The sequence below is a fragment of the Saimiri boliviensis genome, chromosome 11 (genome assembly GCF_048565385.1).
Source record: "Saimiri boliviensis isolate mSaiBol1 chromosome 11, mSaiBol1.pri, whole genome shotgun sequence".
Classification (NCBI taxonomy): domain Eukaryota; kingdom Metazoa; phylum Chordata; class Mammalia; order Primates; family Cebidae; genus Saimiri; species Saimiri boliviensis.
In genome coordinates this window covers 25,597,218-25,620,226 of record NC_133459.1, presented here as the reverse complement: position 1 = coordinate 25,620,226, position 23,009 = coordinate 25,597,218, and the positions used below count along the sequence as shown (strand labels likewise).

General features: G+C 47.7%; 1 protein-coding gene and 1 pseudogene across 6 annotated transcripts in view; one reads left to right on the top strand and one right to left on the bottom strand.

The window, feature by feature from the left end:
* The window catches only part of WDTC1 (WD and tetratricopeptide repeats 1), an 83,891-nt gene that overhangs the window by 4,729 nt on the left and 56,153 nt on the right, over positions 1 to 23,009 (bottom strand). For all 6 annotated transcript variants that reach the window (XM_010345903.3, XM_074380328.1, XM_039473565.2 and 3 more), the window contains 11 exons: positions 22,261 to 22,307; positions 21,403 to 21,514; positions 16,097 to 16,284; positions 12,384 to 12,566; positions 10,400 to 10,494; positions 9,905 to 10,020; positions 7,572 to 7,647; positions 6,883 to 6,991; positions 5,951 to 6,124; positions 2,606 to 2,841; positions 82 to 256 (listed from right to left, as the gene is read on the bottom strand). In XM_010345903.3, the coding sequence (XP_010344205.1) occupies positions 82 to 256; positions 2,606 to 2,841; positions 5,951 to 6,124; positions 6,883 to 6,991; positions 7,572 to 7,647; positions 9,905 to 10,020; positions 10,400 to 10,494; positions 12,384 to 12,566; positions 16,097 to 16,284; positions 21,403 to 21,514; positions 22,261 to 22,307 (1,511 nt within the window). The remainder of the gene's footprint in view (positions 1 to 81; positions 257 to 2,605; positions 2,842 to 5,950; positions 6,125 to 6,882; positions 6,992 to 7,571; positions 7,648 to 9,904; positions 10,021 to 10,399; positions 10,495 to 12,383; positions 12,567 to 16,096; positions 16,285 to 21,402; positions 21,515 to 22,260; positions 22,308 to 23,009) is intronic.
* Positions 14,867 to 15,614, top strand: LOC120365953 (small ribosomal subunit protein eS6-like; annotated as a pseudogene).

Here is a 23,009-nt window from a genome sequence, read left to right as displayed (position 1 = left end):
AAACCATTCTGCCCCAACACTCCCCACTCAACCTCCTGCTGCCAACTGGGCTGCCCCCTCCTCCTCTTTAGGACATCAGACCTGCCAAAGAAATTGGCCTCCTTGATATCCGTGGTGGTGTTGCAGTGGCCACAGTAGCGGAACTGATAGTCGTAGCTTCGCTCCCGCAGCACCATTTCATCCTCTGAGATGGAATCCTTGCGGCTCGTGCTGCGGAGGCGGACTGGGCCGCCGCCACCAGGTCCCTTCTTCTCCTCTGGGGGCAGAGATCCAGAAAAGATAAGAGTCTTGTTCCTTTCTCTCCTTCCCTATTTTCCCCACCCATGGCTCTGTTTTCAGTCCAAAGTCTGACAACGTAGAGCTACCTGCCTCTACCCTTATCCTGGAAAATTGGGGAAAGGTTGTGAGGAAGATGCATCTTTGAATCCAGCCTCTGAGGATGTTCAAGAGGAGAACTTTGATGCCTTCTCTTTGATGTCTCCTGGTTCAGGTCCCTAAATGGGGGCCTGAACGCCCCAAGGATGCAGAGACTCAAGGTCTGTTTCTGTGGAGGTGAGAGGCAGGGCAGGGTACAGAGTAAGGCACTAGCAAAGAGAGAATGGGTGCCTTTTCTTTTTTAATTATTAATTTTTTTGAGACGGAGTCTCACTCTGCCACCGAGGCTGGAGTGAAAAGATGCAATCTCAGCTCACTGCAACCTCTGCCTCCCAAGTTCAAGTGATTCTCCCGCCTTAGCCTCCTGAGTAGCTGAGACTACGGATGCGTGCCACCATGCCAGGCTAATTTTTGTATTTTTAGTAGGGACGGGGTTTCACTATGTTGGGCAAGCTGGTCTTGAACTCCTGACCTCAGGTGATCCACCTGCGTTAGCCTCCCAAAATGCTGGGATTACAAGCATGAGCCACTGTGCTCACCCTGGGTGACTTTTATAAACAGATTCATAGTGCTTAAGGCAATAAGGATCATGCCCTTACCCTCTGGAAGACAAGTTATTAGGGTCCCAAATGAGACACTGATCAGTTAAGTGACAGGCAAAAATCACACGAGTTTTCTCTGTTACTTGAAACTGACTCACTCCTGCCTGCTTCAGGGCCTTGGAGTATGATGGTCTGTATACCAGGAGCTCTGCATCTCCCACAGCTATACGTTATTGTTGTTGTTTGAGACAGCCTGTCACCCAGGCTGGAGTGCAGTGATGTGATCATGGCTCACTGTAGCCTTGACCTCCTGGGCTCAAGTAATGCTCCTGCCTCAGCTTCCCAAGGAGTTGGGACTACAGGTGTGTGCCACCACCACTGGCTAATCTTTAAAAGTTTTCTTGGCCGGGCGCGGTGGCTCACACCTGTAATCCCAGCACTTTGGGAGGCTGAGGCGGGTGGATCACGAGGTCAAGAGATAGAGACCATCCTGGTCAACATGGTGAAACCCTGTCTCTACTAAAAATACAAAAAATTAGCTGGGCATGGTGGCGCGTGCCTGTAATCCCAGCTACTCAGGAGGCTGAGGCAGGAGAATTGCCTGAACACCAGGAGGCGGAGGTTGCAGTGAGCCACGATCGCGCCATTGCACTCCAGCCTGGGTAACAAGAGTGAAACTCTGTCTCAAAAAAAAAAAAAAAAAAAAAAAAGTTTTCTTTTGTTGAGACGTAGTCTTGCGATATTGTCCTGGCTGATACTGAACTCCTGGCCTCAAACAATTTTCCAACTCGGCCTCCCAAAGTGCTGGGATTATTAGTGTGAACCATTGTGCTAAGCCACACAGCTGTATTTTGTATCTAGTAAATGCTTCCTTTGGATCCCTTAGATCTTAGCTTAAATGTTTCTTCCTAGAGAACCCCAGAATGCTATTAAGGCCCCCCCAACACCTACACCATTCAGGTCCCCTTGGCACTTGTCATACTTTTTGTTTCCCTTTTATCACTTGGATCCTTCAGTAGGCTGCAAATGCAATAAACACAGAAATTCCATGTGACTTAGTCACAGCTCTGTTCCCAGGACCCAGCACAGTTCCTGGCACATGGCAGGTGTCTGATAACTATTCATGAAACAAATGAATTTATCACATGGCTGATAAATGGCAAAGGAGAGAAGTGAAGATCCATGTCTGCCTCCCGTGAACTCACCGTTCATGTTTACAGACCACGTGCCAACAGCCCAGTTCATTCTCCAGCACACTGAGGTAAGGTGGGCAGGGCTTTGTGCTCTCTGTGCACTTGTACACTTGGAACAAACACAACGACCAGCTCTGCCTCTCAGATGCCCACGTGGAACCACCAGGGCCCTGTTTGAGCAGGTGAGAATGCCCAGCAGGAGCCTCACTGAGCTTAGCTTCCTCCTATCCTGGACACCAGGCACTCCCCCAGTGCTTTCAACATGCCATTTAAACATGCTGATTCTCAACAGAAACGCTCAATGGGAGGTGCTGGCTTGTCTCCTTTTCAGACAAGGAAACAGAGAGAGACCAAATAACTGCCCCAAGGTTGCATGGTTTCTGAGTCAACAGCTGAACCCAGGCCTCTCCAATCCTGGAACCATGACCTCTCCAGAATGTCATGCAGCACCTCAAAGAGAAACAGTAACAGCACCCCTCCTCAGTGCCCACTCACCACCATCATTTTTGGAGAAGAGGGCAGCTGTGATGTCGCGGCCCAATGCATCACAGGCGCTGCTGTGGGCCTGCTCCGGAAACTTCCCTTTGAAGTCGTCCAGGCACTCCAGGGCTTCAGCCACATACTTGAGCTCAAAGAGGCAGCGGGCCAGGCGAAAATGTGCCTTCAGGTGGCATGGGTTTAGGGAGATGGCCTTGAGGCAGTCCCTCAGGGCATCATAGTGGTCACCATCCCTGGGAAGGCAAGGAAGAGTGGCTTTGAGGTGGAGCAAGGGGTAAGCGAGGGGTCCCCACTCAGTTTCCTCTGCTTCCTGTGGTCACTCCAGCCCACCGCTGACAGGTCTCATGGCAAGGGGACTTGGGGATGAAGACAATCCTGGCTCAACCCAGGCCTCCCCATCAGGAGACAGAGTATGTTAAGGAGCAAGCCAGGAAACCCTAAGGTCTTGAGGGTGGCAAAAGCTGGTGTCAGGCTGCCCTCTGCTGGGCATAGAGTACAACTGCATACTGGCTTACCCCAGGCACCCGCAGCTCTGCAGCAGAAGGCCTGGCATCTTGCCCACCACAGGCTCCCCAAGCCCTCCTTCTCTCTTCCTCCATCCACCTCCTCAAATCACCCCCAGCTAGCCTTCAAAGCCATGTCCAAGGCAGGGGGCCCTCAAGGACAGTTCTGTGGTCTGGGGAAGCCAGAAGTGCCAGGCTGGGGACGAAGGGTCTGACCAGCAGGCAGCAAGCCCTCAGCCAGACCCCCCTCTGTCCTGGCTGACTGATCCACAGCAGCTGTGGCCTCTACCTCCTGGGGCTGGAGGATGGGGCCTGACAGTCTGGCAGAGTCAGCTCTCTGGAAGCTGATGGTGAGGGGGGTTGTGCACACCAGGAACTCCAAATCGTCCCCACTCACTTCTCCAACCTCCTAAAGCATGGATGAAGGGAAGTGGGAGTGCTTTTGATGAGGAAGTGGGGAAAGAGGAAGTGAAAGGAGGTCAGAGAAGCCCCTCCTTCTCCTACCCTGTGCCAGAATATGGGAAGCACACTCCTCCAGCACCCACAGACCTGTCCTCGCCTCTTGTCTGGAGAGCAAGATGGGCCACAGGAGCTGCTTCTTCAGAAGCCATTGTTTTTTTCTTTTTTCCAGCTAGGCTGGGGTAGGCCTAGGACCCAGCTGTGCCAAGCAGCAGTCAGAGGCACCCCATAGAGCTAATGGCCCCTCCACCAAAGGCATGGCTCACAACAAGCCGGCATGGCTAAAGCAGGCCTGACATGGGAAGATCCTTCCTGAGCCTCCTTCTCCTGCAGCACTCAGAGAGAGCACCCAGTCCTCGGAGCAGCCATGCTTAGACCAGGAACCAGCAACTCAGCCCATGTGGGGGCAGGCAGGAAACAGAGCTGCTTCAATGGTGTGGCCTGCGTCAGGATGAGTGGCTGTGACGAAGGAGCAGGCACTGTTTGGAAACCCAATTACTGCCTGCAAGGTGCCCCTCTGAGCTCCTGGGGAGAGCCAGACCAGAGGCCAGCCAGAAGCCAGAGGGTGACAGCTCCCACTGCATCCAGGAGCAGATGGCAGCCCTGGGGAGACTGGCCTAGGACAGAATGTGACATTCTAGGGTCACTGGCAGGCATGTGGGATGAGGGGTAGAGAGCACGCTGGCCCCAGGGCTCACCCTTCCTAGAGTCGCTGCCAGATCAATCTCCCTGAAAGGACAGCCCTCAGCACATCCCTCTCCTGCTCAGAACTCTCCAGTAGCTGCCCATCATGCACTGAATCGAGGCCAACGTCACCGCTCTGCATTCCAAGCCCTCCCTAGGCCGGCCCCAGGCTACCTCACAGACTCATCTCCTGCCAGTCCCTTTCCGAACCCTCTGCTCCAGCCAAATGGATTTGCTGTTCTGCAAACAAGCTCTCAGGCAGTCCCCCGCCCCCACGCCTTTGTTCACACCATTTCATCTCCCTGGAATGTCCTTCCCCCACAGGCCCCTCCTCTCCTTCATCTCCTGTCTAAGCCTGCCTACACTTAAAGCCCATTCAGACACCATGTCTTTCTGATGCTTCCCTGCTCCCCAGCTAAAGCGACCCAACTTTTCCTGATGCCCACAGCCCTTTACCTGACCATTCACAAGATGCACTGCTTCCTGCCTCTTTAGTGCTGAACTACGTCCACCACTTTACCCCCTGTCCAGAGGCTGGGTGGTCAAGCACAGGAACTCAGAGTGACAGAACTTTGTGTTCCTAGTACTTAGCACATAGTAGGAGCACAGAGAACATGCTGAGGGCACATATGGATTAGGAAATCACCAACCTCTCTTATGCAGGAGTAAAGCTGAGCTCTCAGCCTACAGCCTAGATGAGGACTACTGAGTTCTACCCAACTGTGGACAGAGAGGTAAATCAGCTCAGGATTCACCCAAAACAGTCATTTCCTGGGTTTGGCTGCCACCTGAGCCCCTGGCCAACTCCTGATGCTTCAGCTAAGGTCGGGGGATAGCATCTTCCCCACCCCCACCTAGCACTACCATCCTGCTGACTTGGGTGGGTTTCTTAAGCTTCCCTCTCTGGCCTGCCTAGTTGCAGCCAGACGATGGCACACCAGCTGGCCTGTCTGTCTGGGCAGAGCCGACGGATGCCAGACGGAGCAGAAATGGCTGTGGGCCCAGCTCTATCCATCCCCAGTCCTGGCCCTGGCTGGGGGGTGTGGGGGGGTGGTCTGCCTGTCTGCTTGCCTGCTGGTGCTGCAGGCAGAAGGGCTGGGGGCCCTGATGGTCTCCAAAGATGAGGGGTTCTTTAGGATATGGATCTATTTCTTTATTACCAGCCACCATACTCCAGTGTGACCCACTGCCAGCTTTGGATCTCCGAGATCTGGTTTGTATTCAGTCCAAAGGGTCTAAGTTCCCAGAAAGCAAGCCTTAGTGGGGCAAGGGACTACAGAATATTTTAGACACATACTAACTGAATTCACCAAACCCCTCATTTCCACCTAGCAAGATTCCACTGCTCTTCAAAGTCCAATTCTCTAACAGTTGGGACTAACGATGCTCAACTCCTACTTCCCCAGGGGCCACAGCACTTTATAATAAGATGCCATGTAGGAACTAGCTTTGAACATGTTTCCATGTAACCGTGAGCTTCCTTAGTGCTTGAGACTTCCTGATTAATGGGTCAGGCCCCTGCCCACCACTAGCCTGGAGGTGGGGAGAAGAGGCCAAGAAGCCCTAAGAGGCAGCAGTATGTTCCTGCCACCTTCCCTGGATGCCTTGGCAACTTGGCTCCATCAGGCCCCTGCCTTTTGGTCCAGTAGCTTTGTCCCTTATCCTGACCCATGTCCCCTCTGCAGTGGCCACTCACCACTTGCGCTTCATGTAGGCTGCTGCTCGATTTCCATAAAGCATGGCATTGTGAGGGGCCCTCTGCACAGCCTTGCTGTAAAGCTGAATGGCTTGGGTCCACTGCTGGCAGGCAAAAGCCTCATTGGCTTGCTGTTTCACACGCTCCAGGTATGGGGGTAGCTCTACTTGGGGACTGCAGAGGAAATAAAGCCAAGTCAGAATAGTCAAAGAAGGTCAGAGCAGCCCCTCAGGGAGTCTGTAACATGGCCTGAGGGCCACCCAGGTCTTCTTGGCCCCTGGAATCTGACTGCCATCTGGAAGAGGGGACCACTGCTATTGGCCTGGGCTATTACCTATTGCCATGATAGGGAATAGGTACCATTACAAATACTCTCAGTCAGTGAAAAGAAGGGCAGAAATGAAGCTGTACTTAAACTACTGGGCATGACAGTAGCTGACACCACCTGCCTCCATGCTGAGCTGAACTTTATGACCACTCGAGTCCCTCCTATGGATCACTGTCTAGAGAATTCTATTTCTCTCAAGGCTGGGGAATTTGAGTGCCTTTGTATCCAAAGCCCAGCAGAGTCCCTGGCAGAGAATAGAGGCAAGGATCTGCTATAGGATGGGGAATAATATATGGGAAAATCCATTTGTATGCAGCCCTTTTTTGGAGAGAGCTCAGTGCTAAGAGGCAGCTGGCCCCTGGGTCCTGACCCAGTTACTGGTACCAAGAGACTAAAGCTTCAGTCTTAGCATGACTAGTGTCCTGCCAGGCAGAGGGGCACTGGAAACACTAGCCACCCTCCAAGAAGCCTCTTTGCCTTGGTCCTTACTGTGGGATGCATGACTGGGTGTGGGTCACGAGAAAGCTTTACAGGCTATGTCCCTCCCTCCAGTCTATATTGTATAACTGGGGCTTGGAGGGCTGGACAAGGTAGCTGACCTTACCTGATGTGTCCCCTACTCTCCGGCAGCCGGAAGCCATTGCTATGAAGGTGCAGGCCATTGGACACACCGTTGGACACACCGTTGGTGGACATCTTGCCATTCTGGACTTCTGGCAGGAGATAGAAAGTGAAAGCAACAACTCAGGAAGAGGTCCCATTTCTTCTTGGTAGCCCTCCAGCTTCCACCATGGGGTCTGATGGTTCCATTGTGGGACTATTCTCCCAGAGTAAGATCCATTTCCAGAAAGGAAGTTCTGACATAAGAGAAAAGCCCGTGCGCCCTCTGCTGGCTGACGAGGGACACAACTTCACCGTGGCGTTACTCAGCTGGGGCTGGGGGTGGGAATGGAGAGACAAGGTGCCTAAATCAACTGTAGGCCCCAGGAAGAAGTCAGTGAGATGACTGAGCCAAGATACAAAGGGGAGGGGAACTACTTCAGGTTCTCAAGAGCCAAGCCATGGAAGGAGCCTGTCTTTTCAGAGGGAAGCAAAAAAGGGCAGTGATGAAAAGCTCTTGAAGAGATCTCTGCTCTACTGTCATCTTTCTTACTGCATAGACAGGGTTATTTCAGAGACCTGCTGTTTTTGGAGGATCACAGTCCAGAGTAAGGGACAGGCTTCTCAGCAGGTGTAGCACACACTGAAGCTCCCCTACACCACTTCAGCAAGATACCCTAAGGGAGAACTTACCCCCTGAGGAGTGGCATTTTCTAGGCAAGAGGAAGGTGTATGGTCGTTGCTTGTAAGTCAAATCAAACAAATAGACCTAGAGTTGAGGGGGCAAAAAAAGAGACAAAGGCTGTGAGGAAAGGATGTGGATGGACCAGTAACCAGGCCTTGGTGGCGTCTCAAGAACCTAGCTAGGTCTTGGAACACAGTGAGTGCTGAGCATGGAACCATCAAGCTACCCCAGGAGGTGTTTTCCACAAACCTCAGGCTGGAAAATCTTCCTAGCTCTGGCATTCAGGGTGGGCTTTCTGATCTACCCAAAGCCCTGCTTGAAATACTGTTATTAATTAGAATCATATTTGGTTGGGCATGGTGGCGTAGCCTGTAATTCTAGCACTTTAGGAGGCCAAGGTGGGAGGGTGGTCACTTCAGCTCAGGAGTTTGAGAACAGTCTGGACAAGATGGCGAAACCCTGTCTTTACAAAAAATACAAAAATTAGCCAGGTGTGGTGGTGTGTGCCTGTGGTCCCAGCTACTCAGGAGGTTGAGGTGGGAGGATCACTTGAGCCTGGTATGTCAAGGCTGCAGTGAGCCAAGGTCGCACCACTGCACTCCAGCCTGGGTGACAGACTGAGGCCCTGTCTCAAAAAAAAAAAAAAAAAAAAAAAAAAAAGGACCGGGCGCAGTGGCTCAAGCCTGTAATCCCAGCACTTTGGGAGGTCGAGGTGGGTGGATCACGAGGTTGAGAGATCGAGACCATCCTGGTCAACATGGTGAAACCCCGTCTCTACTAAAAATACAAAAAATTAGCTGGGCATGGTGGTGCGTGCCTGTAATCCCAGCTACATCAGGAGACTGAGGCAGGAGAATTGCCTGAACCCAGGAGGCGGAGGTTGCGGTGAGCCGAGATCGCGCCATTGCACTCCAGCCTGGGTAACAAGAGTGAAACTCCATCTCACACACACACAAAAAAAAAAAAAAAAAGAAGAAGACCAGGCACGGTGGCTTATGCCTATAATCCCAGCACTTTGGGAGGCTGAGGTGTGGTGGCACATACATGCCTGTAATCCCAGCTACTTGGGAGGCTGAGGCAGAAGAATTGCTTAAATTTGGGAGGCGGAGGTTGCAGTGAGCCGAGATTATGCCAGGCACTCCAGCCTGGGCAACAAGAGTGAAACACTGTCTCAAAAAAAAAAAAAAAAAAAAAAAAAAAATCACACATCATAGGTTTAAGGTGAAGAAGTCCTCAAACGTCACAAAGCTAAATGTCTCATTTTACATTTACCCTAGCACTACCCTGAGCTTTTCATGAGTCCTCAGAAAGGTGCAGGAATGTCTGGCGTATCCTAATCTATTCTGTGTCCCATTTCCTTTGTATGTATTCAGGCCTTGTCTTGTAATGTCATTGACTGTTTCATTTGCCATGTCTCCCATCAGCCTGAGGATGGATCATATTTCCCATTTGTCTCTCTTATGTTTATAATAATGCTAGTCTCAGAGTAAGTGCTCAGTGTTGGTAAATAAACGTATGCCAGCCTTATGAAATATCCAGAGAACACCCAAACAGAAAGTTTAGCAACCCGTTATTATCAAAGAACACTTCCCAAAGCTGGCCCTAACCCACAGCTTGCTCTGAGCTGCATGCTCTGAGCCCCAGGGATTTCCTCCTAGGAAAATAGAAGATGAGGAAACTGAGGCTCAGAAAAATAAAGAGATTTGCTCAAAGTCACGGTAAACAGCTAGTAAACAGCAGGCTAGCATTTGAACAGAAGTCTGCCAATTCCAAAGCCTACATTCTTTTTTTTTTTTTTTTTTTTGAGACGGAGTTTCACTCTTATTACCCAGGCTGGAGTGCAATGGCACGATCTCAGCTCACCGCAACTTCCGCCTCCTGGGTTCGGGCAATTCTCCTGCCTCAGCCTCCTGAGTAGCTGGGATTACAAGCACGTGCAACCATGCCTAGCTAATTTTTTGTATTTTTAGTAGAGACAGGGTTTCACCATGCTGACCAGGATGGTCTAGATCTCTTGACCTCGTGATCCACCCGCCTCGGCCTCCCAAAGTGCTGGGATTACAGGCTTGAGCCACCGCGCCCGGCCTCAAAGTCTATATGCTTAACCAAAATACCATACTATCATATTTCTATCTAGATCATTAAAGAAAAAATGAAATAAAATGACTGAGCTAGGACACCTCTCTGGGAACTACAATGATACCACATCACCCCCACATTTCACTGTAACATCATTTGCCATAAGGCTGTTGTGTCTTGTTTGCCTCAGCAGTGAATGTAAGGTACACGGCCCTGGCTGCTGGAATGGTGATGGGGCAGAGCCACCTTATGCTGTACATACCTGTTCCCCTCCCATGTTGACTAGCAGCTCTGTACCATTGGGGCTGAAGGTCACATAGGTGGCAACCAGCACTCTCAAACGGTTGTTGTAGTCTGGAAGCTTCACTGGCAGATGACCTGTAGGGAATAGCCCGGTCATACTAGGGTCACAGTTCCCCTGAAAGGGGCATGAGACTGTGTGAAGTCAGCCATATCAAAAATGATACCAATCAACTTTATCATAAAAGCAGCTACAAGTGTTGAGCCCTTGCTATATGCATATGCTTTATCTCATTTAGTCATTATGACCTCATTTTATTTAACCTTAATGAGTTTCTTTTCTGTAATGTGCTAAAGGTCACACAGCTTGTCAATGGTCACACAGCTTGTCAACCCAGGTCTGTCTGACCCTAAAACCCTTGCTCTTGATCACCATGCCATGCTGTCTCCCGGCACTGCCCCCAAAAGAGTCAGCATCTAGCCATGAGTTTGGGGCCAGAGCTGTGCTGAGTCCTACCTGCTACGTAATATTGAGCTGCACCATCCGGAAGGGGTTTCTGCCGGTCACAGAAGGTGTGCACACCTGCTGTAGGGCTCTGCTTCATGCTCTTTCTGGTGGGAAGGAAAATCAAAGGTTACAGTCCCAGCACTGCCCCTGGTTAGACCAGACCACACTCACTAGAAGAAAACTTATATTTGTATCTGAGGTATTTTTCTTTTTTTTTTTTTTTTTTGAGACGGAGTTTCGCTCTTGTTACCCAGGCTGGAGTGCAATGGCGTGATCTCGGCTCACCGCAACCTCCGCCTCCTGGGTTCAGGCAATTCTCCTGCCTCAGCCTCCTGAGTAGCTGGGATTACAGGCATGTGCCACCATGCCCAGCTAATTTTTTGTATTTTAAGTAGAGACAGGGTTTCACCATGTTGACCTGGATGGTCTCGATCTGTTGACCTCGTGATCCACCCGCCTCGGCCTCCCAAAGTGCTGGGATTACAGGCTTGAGCCACCACGCCCGGCAGGTATTTTTCTTCCTTACCTAAGCAACCCTAAAGGCCCACCAACTAGACAGCTATCCAGTGCTTTACCAAGTAGGTCCTATAAGCTCTCTGGGTCCTCATGATCACCTTATCTTTCCCATTTTACAAACAAGCAAGCTAAGGCTTAAGACCCACTCCAAGACATGCAGTGTGTGAGGGGCAGCAGTGGTTACCAAGCCCATGAATGAAAGTAAAGCAAGTCAGACATTCCTGCATCCATCCTAAGAATCATGGAAAGCCCAGGCTAGAGAGGTAACTCAGGTCTGGGAGTGCAGTGGGGGTTCTGAGTATTATAAGAACTAGCAGGAAATATTCATCAGTGATTTCTTTCAAAAAGACACTATAAAAGATTTATGTAAGAAATTATAAGAATATACAAATATAAGGAAATTATAAGGGATTTATATAAGAGATTATGGGTAATTTCTTTACTTTTTATGTTTCATATTTTCCAACATAAGGATTAAGTTTTTTTTTTTTTTTTTTTTTTTTTGAGACGGAGTTTCACTCTTGTTGCCCAGGCTGGAGTGCAATGGCGCTATCTCGGCTCACCGCAACCTCCGCCTCCTGGGTTCAGGCAATTCTCCTGCCTCAGCCTCCTCAGTAGCTGGGATTACAGGCACGCGCCACCATGCCCAGCTAATTTTTAGTATTTTTAGTAGAGACAGGGTCTCACCATGTTGACCAGGATGGTCTCGATCTCTTGACCTCGTGATCCACCCGCCTCGGCTTCCCAAAGTGCTGGGATTACAGGCTTGAGCCACCGCGCCCAGCCAGGATTAAGTTTTTTAAAAATCACAAAATTGAAGAAAGCCCATTTCATAGAGAAGAAAGGGTCAGGCTGGTGCAGTGGCTCATGTCTGTAATCCCAACACTTTGGGAGGCTGAGGTGGGCGGATCACCTGAGGTGAGGAGTTCAAGACTGACCAACATGGTGAAACCCCATCTCTACTAAAAATACAAAAATTAGTCAGGTGTGGTGGTGGACGCCTGTAATCCAGCTGTTTGGAAGGCTGAGGTAGGAGAATCGCTTGAACCCAGGAGGCAGAAGTTGCAGTGAGCCAAGATCATATCACTGCACTCCAGCCTAGGTGGCAGAGCAAGACTCCATCTCAAAATAAAAAAATTGAAAAAAGAAGGGGCCAGGCACAGTGGTTCATGCTTGTAGTTCCAGCACTTTGGGAGGTCGAGGTAGGAAGACTGCTTTAGCTCAGGAGTTTGAGACCAGCCTGGGCAACATGGAAAGACCCCACCTCTACAGAAAAATTTAAAAAGTAGCCAGGCAAGGAGGCATGTGCCTATAGTTCCAGCTACTTGACAGGCTGTGGTGGGAGGATCGCTTGAGCCCAGGAAGTTGAGGCTGCAGTGAGCTGTGACAGAAGAGGGCATTGCAATGGCAGTGAGGGAAGGGGCAGCAGGTTCTCCAGGTCTTACCCACAGGAAACAGGAGGCTGAACTATTCATACCTGTGGTTATGGATCATGCGGATGTCATATAGCCTCACAAAGGGTCCGCTGGCCCCGACTGCCAGGCAGTTGTTGTCCTGGGGGTTCACGGTGAGGCACTTGGCTTCCACCAGCTGGCCACAGTACTCTGTCAGGTCAATCAGCACCTCCGAGTGCTTGCTATTCTCTCGAAGGTCATACTGGCTGTGAGAGAGGACAGAGTTAGGGAACTGGGGCTTGGGGTCTCTGTGTGGAAGACAGGGGAAAAGACAAGTTCTTGTTATGCAAGAGGATTGGGAGGGACTTTGGATCTGTTTCTAAATAAGAATGTGAAAAAACCTTCCATTACTTGAGTGACCACAGTGTGCTAGACACCTGTAGTAGGCTTCTCACACATTGCATTTTATTCTACTAGAACTCCTAAGGTAGATACTACTGTACCTATTCTACAGATGTCAGCTACTATTACGCTACTACTGATTACCAACACTTAGTGAAAATGTGCTTTATGTACAGTATTGTCCCTTAATTAAATCCTAATGTCATCCCTAGGTATCATTAGAACACTAATATTCAAAGATGTTGAATAACCTCCCTGGGCTAACACTGCTAGTAAGTGCAGAGCTGGGGAAGCTTTCTAAGACTGGATCTTCTAATGTAGTTTTTTTCATGAAGCAAGGTATGGAAGTGACAGAAAAGAGAATCTGCAGATCATCTAAGAGCTATCTATATATACCATGGGCCAAGGCAAGCCTAAAAGTCGCATCTATGCAGTAAAGATAATGCCAAAAAGTCTACCTAACAGCAGCAAACTCCCACTGCTCCAGACGGGGAAACTGTGCTGCCAATATACAGGTATCCTTAGAGAGTGGTGGGTAGGGGGACATCACCCATATGCTCACACCTCGTGCCTAGATATCTGTTATCACCTCTTTGCTGTTCACCTTGTCTTTCTATGCCATCTTCACCAGGTTGCTCTACCTAAAATATTGTTTTACATCATTTTCTTGCTCAAAAAATTGCAGAGATTCCTCAATACTTTTAGCACAAGTTTACTTTTACCAAACTCCTCAGTCTGGTTTTCAAGACTCAATTTCACATCTCTCTCCAACCTTATTCCTCAGTTTTCTAAATGTGGGTCAATTATAACTACAGAATTCTTTATCCTGCACATGCCATGTTTATTTCTGCCTTTGCAAACTCTGCTCAAGCTGGGGAATATACTCTGCTTTTACTTGCCCATCCAAATCTTGTCTGTTCTGGAAGGCCCAGCTTATGTTCACCTTCTGCTAGGACACCTTCTCTGACTGTGCCTATGCCTAAGCACTTAGGATCCTACCCGATGCGCTAGACGCTCAGCTTCCACCAGCTGGCCCTGGCACAATCTGGTCAGCCAAGGTCAACAAGTGCAACACAGAGTTGGATCTGCCACTGACCAAGTGCATTCTGTCTTCTGAGGTTCAGGGATGAAGTGACTTGCCACAGTCAAACACTGAGTAAGAAAGCTAGGATTTGATCCCAGGTCTGTCTGACATTATTGCCTTGCTCTTGACTATGTTATACTTTATATATGACTTAGATATTCCTCATTTGTAAAAGGCAAGAGGGTACAAAGTCCTACAGAAACTCGAGGGAGACAGATTAAAGCAGGCTGGGGAGATAAGGAAGAAGTTCTAAGGCCACATCTGAAGAAAGGAGTTAAAGAAGGGCAACAACACCATTTTAGAATGAAGGGAAGTAGAGGCAAATGTGTAACAATGCAAGGCGCTGGAAAAGGAGACAGTCCATTTCACCATTTCTGTCTGGCTTGCCCCCTCCCAGGCATATGGCCGCTGACCAACTGTTCAAGAGAAATGTATCAAGTGCCTCTATGTGCCAGGCACTGTGCTGGGCTCTAGGGACACAATCAAGAACAGGATAGACATGGAGTTGCTCTAACAGAGTTTACTTTTACCATTTAGTGAGGATACAGACAAAAAAGTAAACCAATAAGTAAAAACAAAATAAGGCCAGGTGTGGGGGCTCACACCAGTAATCCTAGCACTCTGGGAGGCTAAGGAGGGAGGATCACTTGAACCCAGGAGTTGAGACCAGCCTGGGCAACACAGAGAAACCCCATCTCTCTCTCTCTCGCTCTCTTTTTTTTTTGCTGCTACCATTTGCCAACTCACTGAGCAGAGAAACCACATCTCTACAAAAAAAAAAAATAGAAAATTTAGCCAAGCATGGTGGAGTGTGCCTATAGTCCCAGCTCTTCACGAGGCTGAGGTGGGAGAATCACCTGAGCCCAGAAAGTTGAGGCTATAGTGAGCCATGATCATGCCACTGCACTCCAACCTGGGCAATGGAATGGAGTGAGACCCTATCTAAAAAAAAAAAAATAAAAATTAATAAAAATAAAGTAACTACAGGTGGCAATTAGACTTATAAAAGATACAATTAGTGTGTTAAGACAAAGAATAGCTCTTTTCCGTGGTGCCTCAGAGGCATTCAGCTGCTTCAAGATGCAGTTGAATATCTCTTTCCCAGCCACTGGCTGCCAGAAACTCATTGAAGTGGATGATGAACGCAAACTTCATACTTTTTATGAGAAGCGTACGGCCACAGAAGTTGCTGCTGATGCTCTGGGTGAAGAATGGAAGGGTTATATGGTCCGAATCAGTGGTGGGAATGACAAAGAAGGCTTCCCCATGAAGCAGGGTGTCTTGACCTATGTTTGTGTCTGCCTGCTACTGAGTAAGGGGCATTCCTGTTACAGACCAAGGAGAACTGGAGAAAGAAAGAGAAAATCAGTTTGTGGTTGCACTGTGGATGCCAATCTCAGTGTTCTCAACTTGGTTATTATAAAAAGGAGAGAAGGATATTCCTGGACTGACTGATACTATGGTGCCTCGGTGCATGGGGCCTAAAAGAGCTAGCAGAATCCACAAACTTTTCAATCTCTCTAAAGAAGATGATGTCCGCCAGTATGCTGCCAGAAAGCCCTTAAACAAAGAAGATAAGAAATCTAGGTCCAAAGCATCCAAGATTCAGTGTCTTGTTACTCCACATATCCTGCAGCATGAACGGCAGCATATTGCTCTGAAGAAGCAGTATACTAAGAAAAATAAGGAATAGGCTGCAGAATATGCTAAACTTTTGACCAAGAGAATGAAGGAGGTTAAAGAGAAACACCAGGAACAAATTGCAGAGAGATGCAGACTTTCCTCTCTGCGAGCTTCTACTTCTAAGTCTGAATCTAGTCAGAAATAAGATTTTTTGAGTAACAAATAAATAAGATTAGACTCACACACACACATACACACACACACACACACACACACACACACACACAAAACAGACAAGGAATAATGTCTGTCTACTTTAGACAGGATAGTCAGAGAAGGTGCTTCTGAAGAGGTAACTCAAACTGATCTCGTTAGAATAAGAAACAGTCTGATACAGGAAGAGCTGGGGACAGAGAATCTCAAGAAGAACCAGTAATGTGAATGCCCAGTGGCAGCATAGACCCTGGAAACCTGAGATGGTGAGAGAAGGCTTGTGGGTCTAGAGGTAGCACAGAGGGCAAAGAGGAAGGAAGGTGAGGGCAGGGTAAGCAAATGTTACCAGTAGAATTTGTACACAGACAACTGCCCTGGACCTCTGCTGGAGGGGTAAAGGGCTAGGCCTATAGAAGGAAACAGTATGATGGGACGGGGGAGCCACAGGCCCCACTCGATGCACCAGACTCTTACCGGATAAGCCCATCCTCAGCAGCACTCCAGAATGTGTTGGGCCACATGGGCGCTGTGGCGATGCGCTTCACCCGGTTTGTGTGGTCTCCAAACATGTGGATGGTCTCTTTTACTGTCAGGTCGTGCACATGCACCTTCGAGTCAGCTGCCCCTGTGATCAGGATGCGGTCCCCAGCATGAGGCAGGAACTATTCAGGAGAAATGGAGGAAGGGATGGGTGGTGAAAGTAGAAATGGCCACGGAAGGAGGCTAGCCTTGATGTCTGTACCCTTTTCTCTCTCCATGTCAAGATAAGAGAATGAGCCCATTCAGGCTGGGTGTGGTGGTTCATGCCTATAATCCCAGCTGCTTGGGAGGCTGAGTCAGGAGAATCACTTGAACCCCGGAAGTAGAGGCTGCAGTGAGCCAAGATTGTGCCACTGCACTCCAGCCTGGGTGACAGAGTGAGACTGTCTCAAAAAAAAAAAAAAAAAAAAAAAAAAAAAAAAAAAAAGAGAGAGAGAAAATGAGCCCATTCAAGACAATCCACCAAAAAACTTTGGATGTTGAGCAGCAGCCTGTAGGCCTAAAGGTCAAAATTGAGACACACATCTTTACTTTGCCAGAGTGGTCCTGACCTATGCCAAGTCAAACTAGCTGAGGAACCCTTTTTCTTTTTGTCTTCCCCAAGTAAGAGCTCGGTGGATGAGAATCATAGCTATTATTATTTATTAAACACTTACCATATATTTGACACCAGGGCAGCTACTTTATCTTATTGATACTTAAAATAACCCCATTAAAAATTGAGGTTCAGGTCAGGCACACTGGCTCATGCCTGTAATCCTAGCACTTTGGGAGGCTGAAGCAGGTAGATCACAAGGTCAGGAGTTCGAGACTGGCCTGGTCAGCGTGGTGAAACCCCATCTCTACTAAAACTACAAAAATTAGCTGGGCATGGTGGTATGTGTCTATAGTCCCAGCTACTTGGGAGGCTGAGGCAGGAGAATCGCTTGAACCTGGGAGGAGGAGGTTACAGTGAGCTGAGATTGTGCCACTGCACTCCAGGCTGGGCGACAGAGTAAGACTCTGTCTCAAAAAACAAACAAACAAACAAACAAAACCGAGGTTCAAACTAGGTGTGGTGGCTCACACCTGTAATCCTAGCGCTTTGGGAGGCTGAGGTGCGAGGATTATTTGAGGCCAGGAGTTTGAGACAAGAATGAGCAACACAGCAAGACCTCCGTCTCTAAAAAAATAAAACTAGCTGGGTGTGGTGACACATGACTGTAGTCCAAGCTACTTGGGAGGCTGAGGTGGGAGGACTAAGACCAGTAGGTTGAGGCTGCAGTGAGCCATGAGTGCGCCATCACACTCCCTCCTGGGCAACACAGTTTTAAGACCCTGTCTCAAAAAAAAATTGAGGTTCAGCAGTGATAGGTAGCAGGATTGTGTTCAAGCCCAGTCTATCTGACTCCCACATGTCCTACTGCCTCATGATGACTATTTCGTAACCTAGAGATTAAGTAACAAATTAGTCCTAAGATGAAAAAGACTTTCCGTGTTTTAAGGGAATGGGCGTATTTTTTTTTTCAGTATTTTTTTTTTTTGAGATAGAATCTTGCTCTGTTGCCCAGGCTGGAGTGCAGTGGTACAATCTCAGCTCACTGCAACTTCCACCTCCTGGGTTCAAGTGATTCTCCTGTCTCAGCCTCCCGAGTAGCTGGGATTACAGGCATGCACCACCGCACCTGGCTGATTTCTGTATTTTTAGTAGAGATGGGGTTTCACCACGTTGGCCAGGCTGGTCTCGACCTCCTGACCTCAGGTGATCCACTTGCCTTGGCCTCCCAAAATGCTGGGATTGCAGGTGTGAGCCAGGAATGGGTGTTTTAAATTAGTTTGATAGTTTGTGAAAAACAATCTGGTAATAGTAACAAAGATTTAAAATAATTTCTACCTTTTGACTCAAATCTTCCACTTCTAAGAAATAATCCAAAAAGAAAAAAGGGATCTGGTCAGAAATGCTTGAATGCTTCTTATAATAGCAAATATTGGAAACAGCTCAAATGTTGGACTGCGGGGGAGGGCTGAGCATTGAGAGGATACATCTCTATGCAGTATTTATGAAAAAAAAACAATAAAGGCTTGGTGCAGTGGTTCATGCCTATAATCCCAACAGATTCGGAGGCCAAGGTGGGCAGATCACCTGAGTCAGGAGTTTGAGACCAGCCTGACCAACATGGTGAAACCCCGTCTTTACTACAAAGACAAAATTAGATGGGCATGGTAGCATGTACCTGTAATCCTGGCTACTAGGAAAGTTGAAGCAGGAGAATCACTTGAACTCGGGAATTGGAGTTGGAATGAACTGAGATCATGTCACTGTACTCCAGCCCAGGCAACAAAGCAAGACTCTGTCTCAAAAAAAAAAAAAAAAAGCCCACCTCATGCTGATAAAGGCCAACAACAAAATGCTCCAGATGGCATCTGATAAGAACAAAACAGTGCAATCATAGCTTCAAATAATGAAAAAAGGAAGTATGCAATTCTGAGCCAGACACTGTGGCTCACACCTATAATTCCAGCACTTTGGGAGGACTAGGTGGGCAGATCACCTGAGGTTGGGAGTTCAAGATCAGCCTGGCCAACAAAGGAGAAACCATGTCTCTACTAAAAATACAAAAAATTAGCTGGGTGTGGTGGCACATGCCTGTAATACCAGCTACTTGAGAAGCTGAGGCAGGAGAATTGCCTGAACTTGGGAGGTGGAGGTTGCAGTAAGCCAAGATCATGCCATTGCACTCCAGCCTGGGCAACAAGAGCTGAGACTCCGTCACAAAGAAAAAAAAAAAAGAGAGAAAGAAAGTATGCAGTTCTATCACTTAGCTTTGAGGATGAAAAATATTTGGGAATGGTGTTAATTGAGTTCTTCTGTGAGTTCAAAAGATTGAAATATCTTTTTTTTTTTTAACTGAAAAGTTCCTCCCTACCCACAACAAAGCTGAGTGGTAGTGCTGGGGGAGGGGCATTATTCTATATTCTACACTGAAACAGCTGACTTCCCACTTGACTTTAAATGTTCACAAAGAACAACAATTTACTCTTTCCACATAAGCTTCTCTAAAGCTTCATTAGGACAAGGTCTAGCTGCGTGCGGTGGCTCACGTCTGTAATCCCAGTACTTTGGGAGGGTGAGGTTGGTGGATCGCCTCAGGTCAGGAGTTCGAGATCGGCCTGGCCAACATGGTGAAACCCTGTCTCTACTAAAAATACAAAAATTTGCCGGGCATGGTGGTACACACCTGTAATCCCAGCTATTCAGGAGGCTGAGAGACAAGAATCACTTGAACCCAGAGGTAGACGTTACAGTGAGCCAAGATTGCGCCACTCACTGCACTCCAGCCGGGGTAACACTGAGTAAGACTCTGCCTTAAAAAAAAAAAAACAAAAAAAAAAAAAACAAGGTCTAGATGAAATAGACATGATTTTATCATTTTTAGGGACAACCAGTAGTCTTTAATCCTGTCTAGAGACAGCATACACTCAATGCACAGCAGAAATAAACTGGGGAGCCCTTGTCAGGATCTTGTGGCTGCTGCCACACTCATCACACACCATAGTCACCACCAGGGGGAGCGCATGAGTTAAACACATATGTATCAGCAGTGTTTCCACTACCTGAAGAGAGAAGAATCCTCTTCCATTTTTTTCCTTTTTTTTTTTTAACAGAATAGGAGACTGAGAGTCTGCGTGTAAGTGCCTTTCCCAAGGTCTTATTACGGAGTATCAAGACCATTGTCAAATTCTGGTATAAGAACTCAATGTCCTGTGCTCTAGTGTTAAACTGATGGCTTAGGTACCCTTCCCCAGGTCTGACTGTATGACTAAAATTGGACCTAAATGCTTTGCAGGGGCAGAAGGCAGTTTCTTTAGTCATGTAAGAGGTAAATCACCATTGCCCTGTCTCTAAAGGCAAGAATCACAGCTTGAGAAAGAAGAAGGGTTTAGGAAAACAAGTAGGTTTGGAGTTATTGTCTAGTTCATCTTGTAATTCCTCTTGATATTAAGTAGGAAAATATTTCTTAGAATATTGAGGTTTTCCAAAGGACAACTTCATTCTCACATCCATCCATTATAGAATCTCGGAGCTGGAAAGGCTCTTCCTTACAGGCCATTTCTTCCAACTTTAAACTTGGGAGATAAAGCACCTAGCGAGTGGACAAGTGCAGGGACAGGACATTTACTCATCTCCTCCAAAGGCTGATTCTACATTTTTCAAATAGCTCTAAGCATTAGACAATTCTTTCTTTCCTCAGGCCCACATTTAATTCTATGGACTTATAGCCACTAGTCCTAGGTCTGTTCTCCACAACAAAAAACACGTCTTGGCTGGGTGCGATGGCTCATGCCTGTAATCCTAACACTTTGGGAGGACAAGGCAGGCGGATCACGAGGTCAGGAGTTTGAGACCAGCCTGGCCAAGATGGTGAAACCCTGTCTCTACTAAAAGTAGAAAAATTAGTCAGGCGTGGTGGCGGGTGCCTATAATCCCAGCTACTCAGAAGGCTGAGGCAGGAGAATCACTTGAACCCAGGAGGCGGAGGTTGCAGTGAGCTGAGATCCCACCACTACATTCTAGCATGGGCGACAGAGCAAGACTCTGTCTCAAAAAAGCAAACAAACAACAAGAAGAAACCCCAGGGTTTCAATAGGGCTTCAAAGGTCTGAAAACACTTGTAAGTCCCCTTCCTACCTCTCCTCAGCTCAAGCCTCCTCCCCCAACAAATCAAAATATTACCCCAACAAATCAAAATATTAATTTCCTATGAAGAAGTAGAACAGGTAAAAGCACTGCACACAGGCTTTAGTTTGATCAATTATCTCACTGAACTGTCACATCAACCCTGTGGATTGTTACTTCCTTTTTAAAAAATTCATTTGTTTACAAATCTAGGATTTTTTCCTTTGCTATTTCCTTTTTACAGATGAACAAACAGGTTCAGAAACGTCAGGTGATTTGCCCAGTTCACACAATGCCAAAGAAGCAGATAAGACAGTCAAACCTGGGTCTGCCTGCTCTCTAAGTTCATGTTCAGAACCATACTCCCTACCACTACTACTCACATAAATTCATCTAGAATTGGCCTCTTAGCTCTAAAAGAAGAAGAACATGGAAGAGAAATGAGGTTTCAGGAATTACCAACAAATATTTAGATCACAAGGCTGTCTGTGACCCTAGGTAGTATATGGGACATACACATACCAACATGGCATGGCCACAGCACAGTCACTCTTGGGCTTGCTGTGTGGCTTGTCCTGCTCACCTTGACAGAGAAGATATTTGCAGTGTGTCCCGTGTGCATGGACAGCAGCTTCTTGTGGTGCAGCGGGTCCCACACAATTGTGTGCTGGTCGTCGGAACCAGAGGCCAGCAAGCTGAAAGCAGAGTGAGAGATTGTGACCTCTCCTCAAATTCCTAGGCCCCCTTTCCCAGTCCCGTGTTCTCAGTTTATAAGAAGTTAGGCCACAAAACTTGAAGAACAGTAGATGTCACAGAATTTAAGGTTACCTCGTAAACAGCTGATTCTCTTCTATTTTGTCCTGAGAAATTTCCATTATTCTTGAACTCATTAGCTTATTTAAAAAACAGGGTTTTGTGCTGGGTATGGTGCTTCATGCCTGTAATCCTAGCACTTTGGGAGGCAGAGGCAGATGGATTGCATGAGCTCAGGAATTTGAGACCAGCCTGGGCAACATGGCAAAACCCCATCTCTACTAGAAATACAAAAAATTAGCCGGGCATGGTGGCATGTGCCCATAGTCCCAGCTACTTGGGAGACTGATTCAGGAGAATCACTTGAACCCCAAAGGCAGAGGTTGCAGTGAGCCGAGATCACGTTATTGCCCTCTAGCTTGGGTGACAGAGCAAGACTGTCTCTAAAAAAAAAAAACACACACAAAAACCCCAAAACCCAAACATGGTTTGGATGGTCATCCAACTTTCCTTCTGAAATTGTTTAATTCTGTTGAAAATTACAGGCTAAAGTGAAGAACAGAAGAAAGCAGCAGTCTCTCTTCACTTGGGTCCACTCTTTTTCTTGGATCCACTCAGGAGGAGCCCCTTCTTCTACCCTCCTCACTTGCTTCTGCAGCACCCTTCAGGTGCTCTAGCTCATACTTACTCTCCTTTCTCATTCCACTCCAGACAGTTGACACATCCTGAGTGACCCTGGGGGAGCAAATGAAAAGAGACAAGAAGAGAGTTGGTTAGGGGTTCTCCTGGGGAACTCAACACTAAGAAGTGGAACTGAACAGACAAACCAGTCTTTCCATTTTCACTATTTTCCAAGTGCATGTGAGTGGCCAGAGTGGGCTTAAACTGACTAGCCTCTTACAGCATATAAAGTACTTTCATATTCATGATCTCATTTGATACTGGGCACTGCTGAGCCATAAAGGTCAGGTTTAATTGATCCCATTTTGCAGAAAAATAAACTGAAGTTCAGACAGTAAAAAGTAGTAGAAGTGAGAGCCAAACAAATTTCTGCTTTTACCATTAGAAGGAGTACGTCAGCCAGGCACAGCAACTCACACCTATAATCCCAGCGCTTTGAGAGGCTGGGGTGGGCAGACTGCTTGCACTCAGGAGTTGGGATCAATCTGGGCTACACGGTGAAACCCCATCTCTACGAAAAATACAAAAACTAGCTGGGTGTGGTGGTATGTGCCTGTAGTCCCAGCTATTCAGGAGGCTGAAGTGGGAGAATGACTTGAACCTGGGAGGAGGAGGTTGCAGTGAGCCAAGACTGTACCACTGCACTCTAGCCTGGGCAACAGAGCCAGACCCTGTCTCAAACAAAACAAACAAAAACAGAAAAAGAGATATGTCTGAAACAGTACCTTCAAGGGACATCCTCTCAGCCACAGAAAA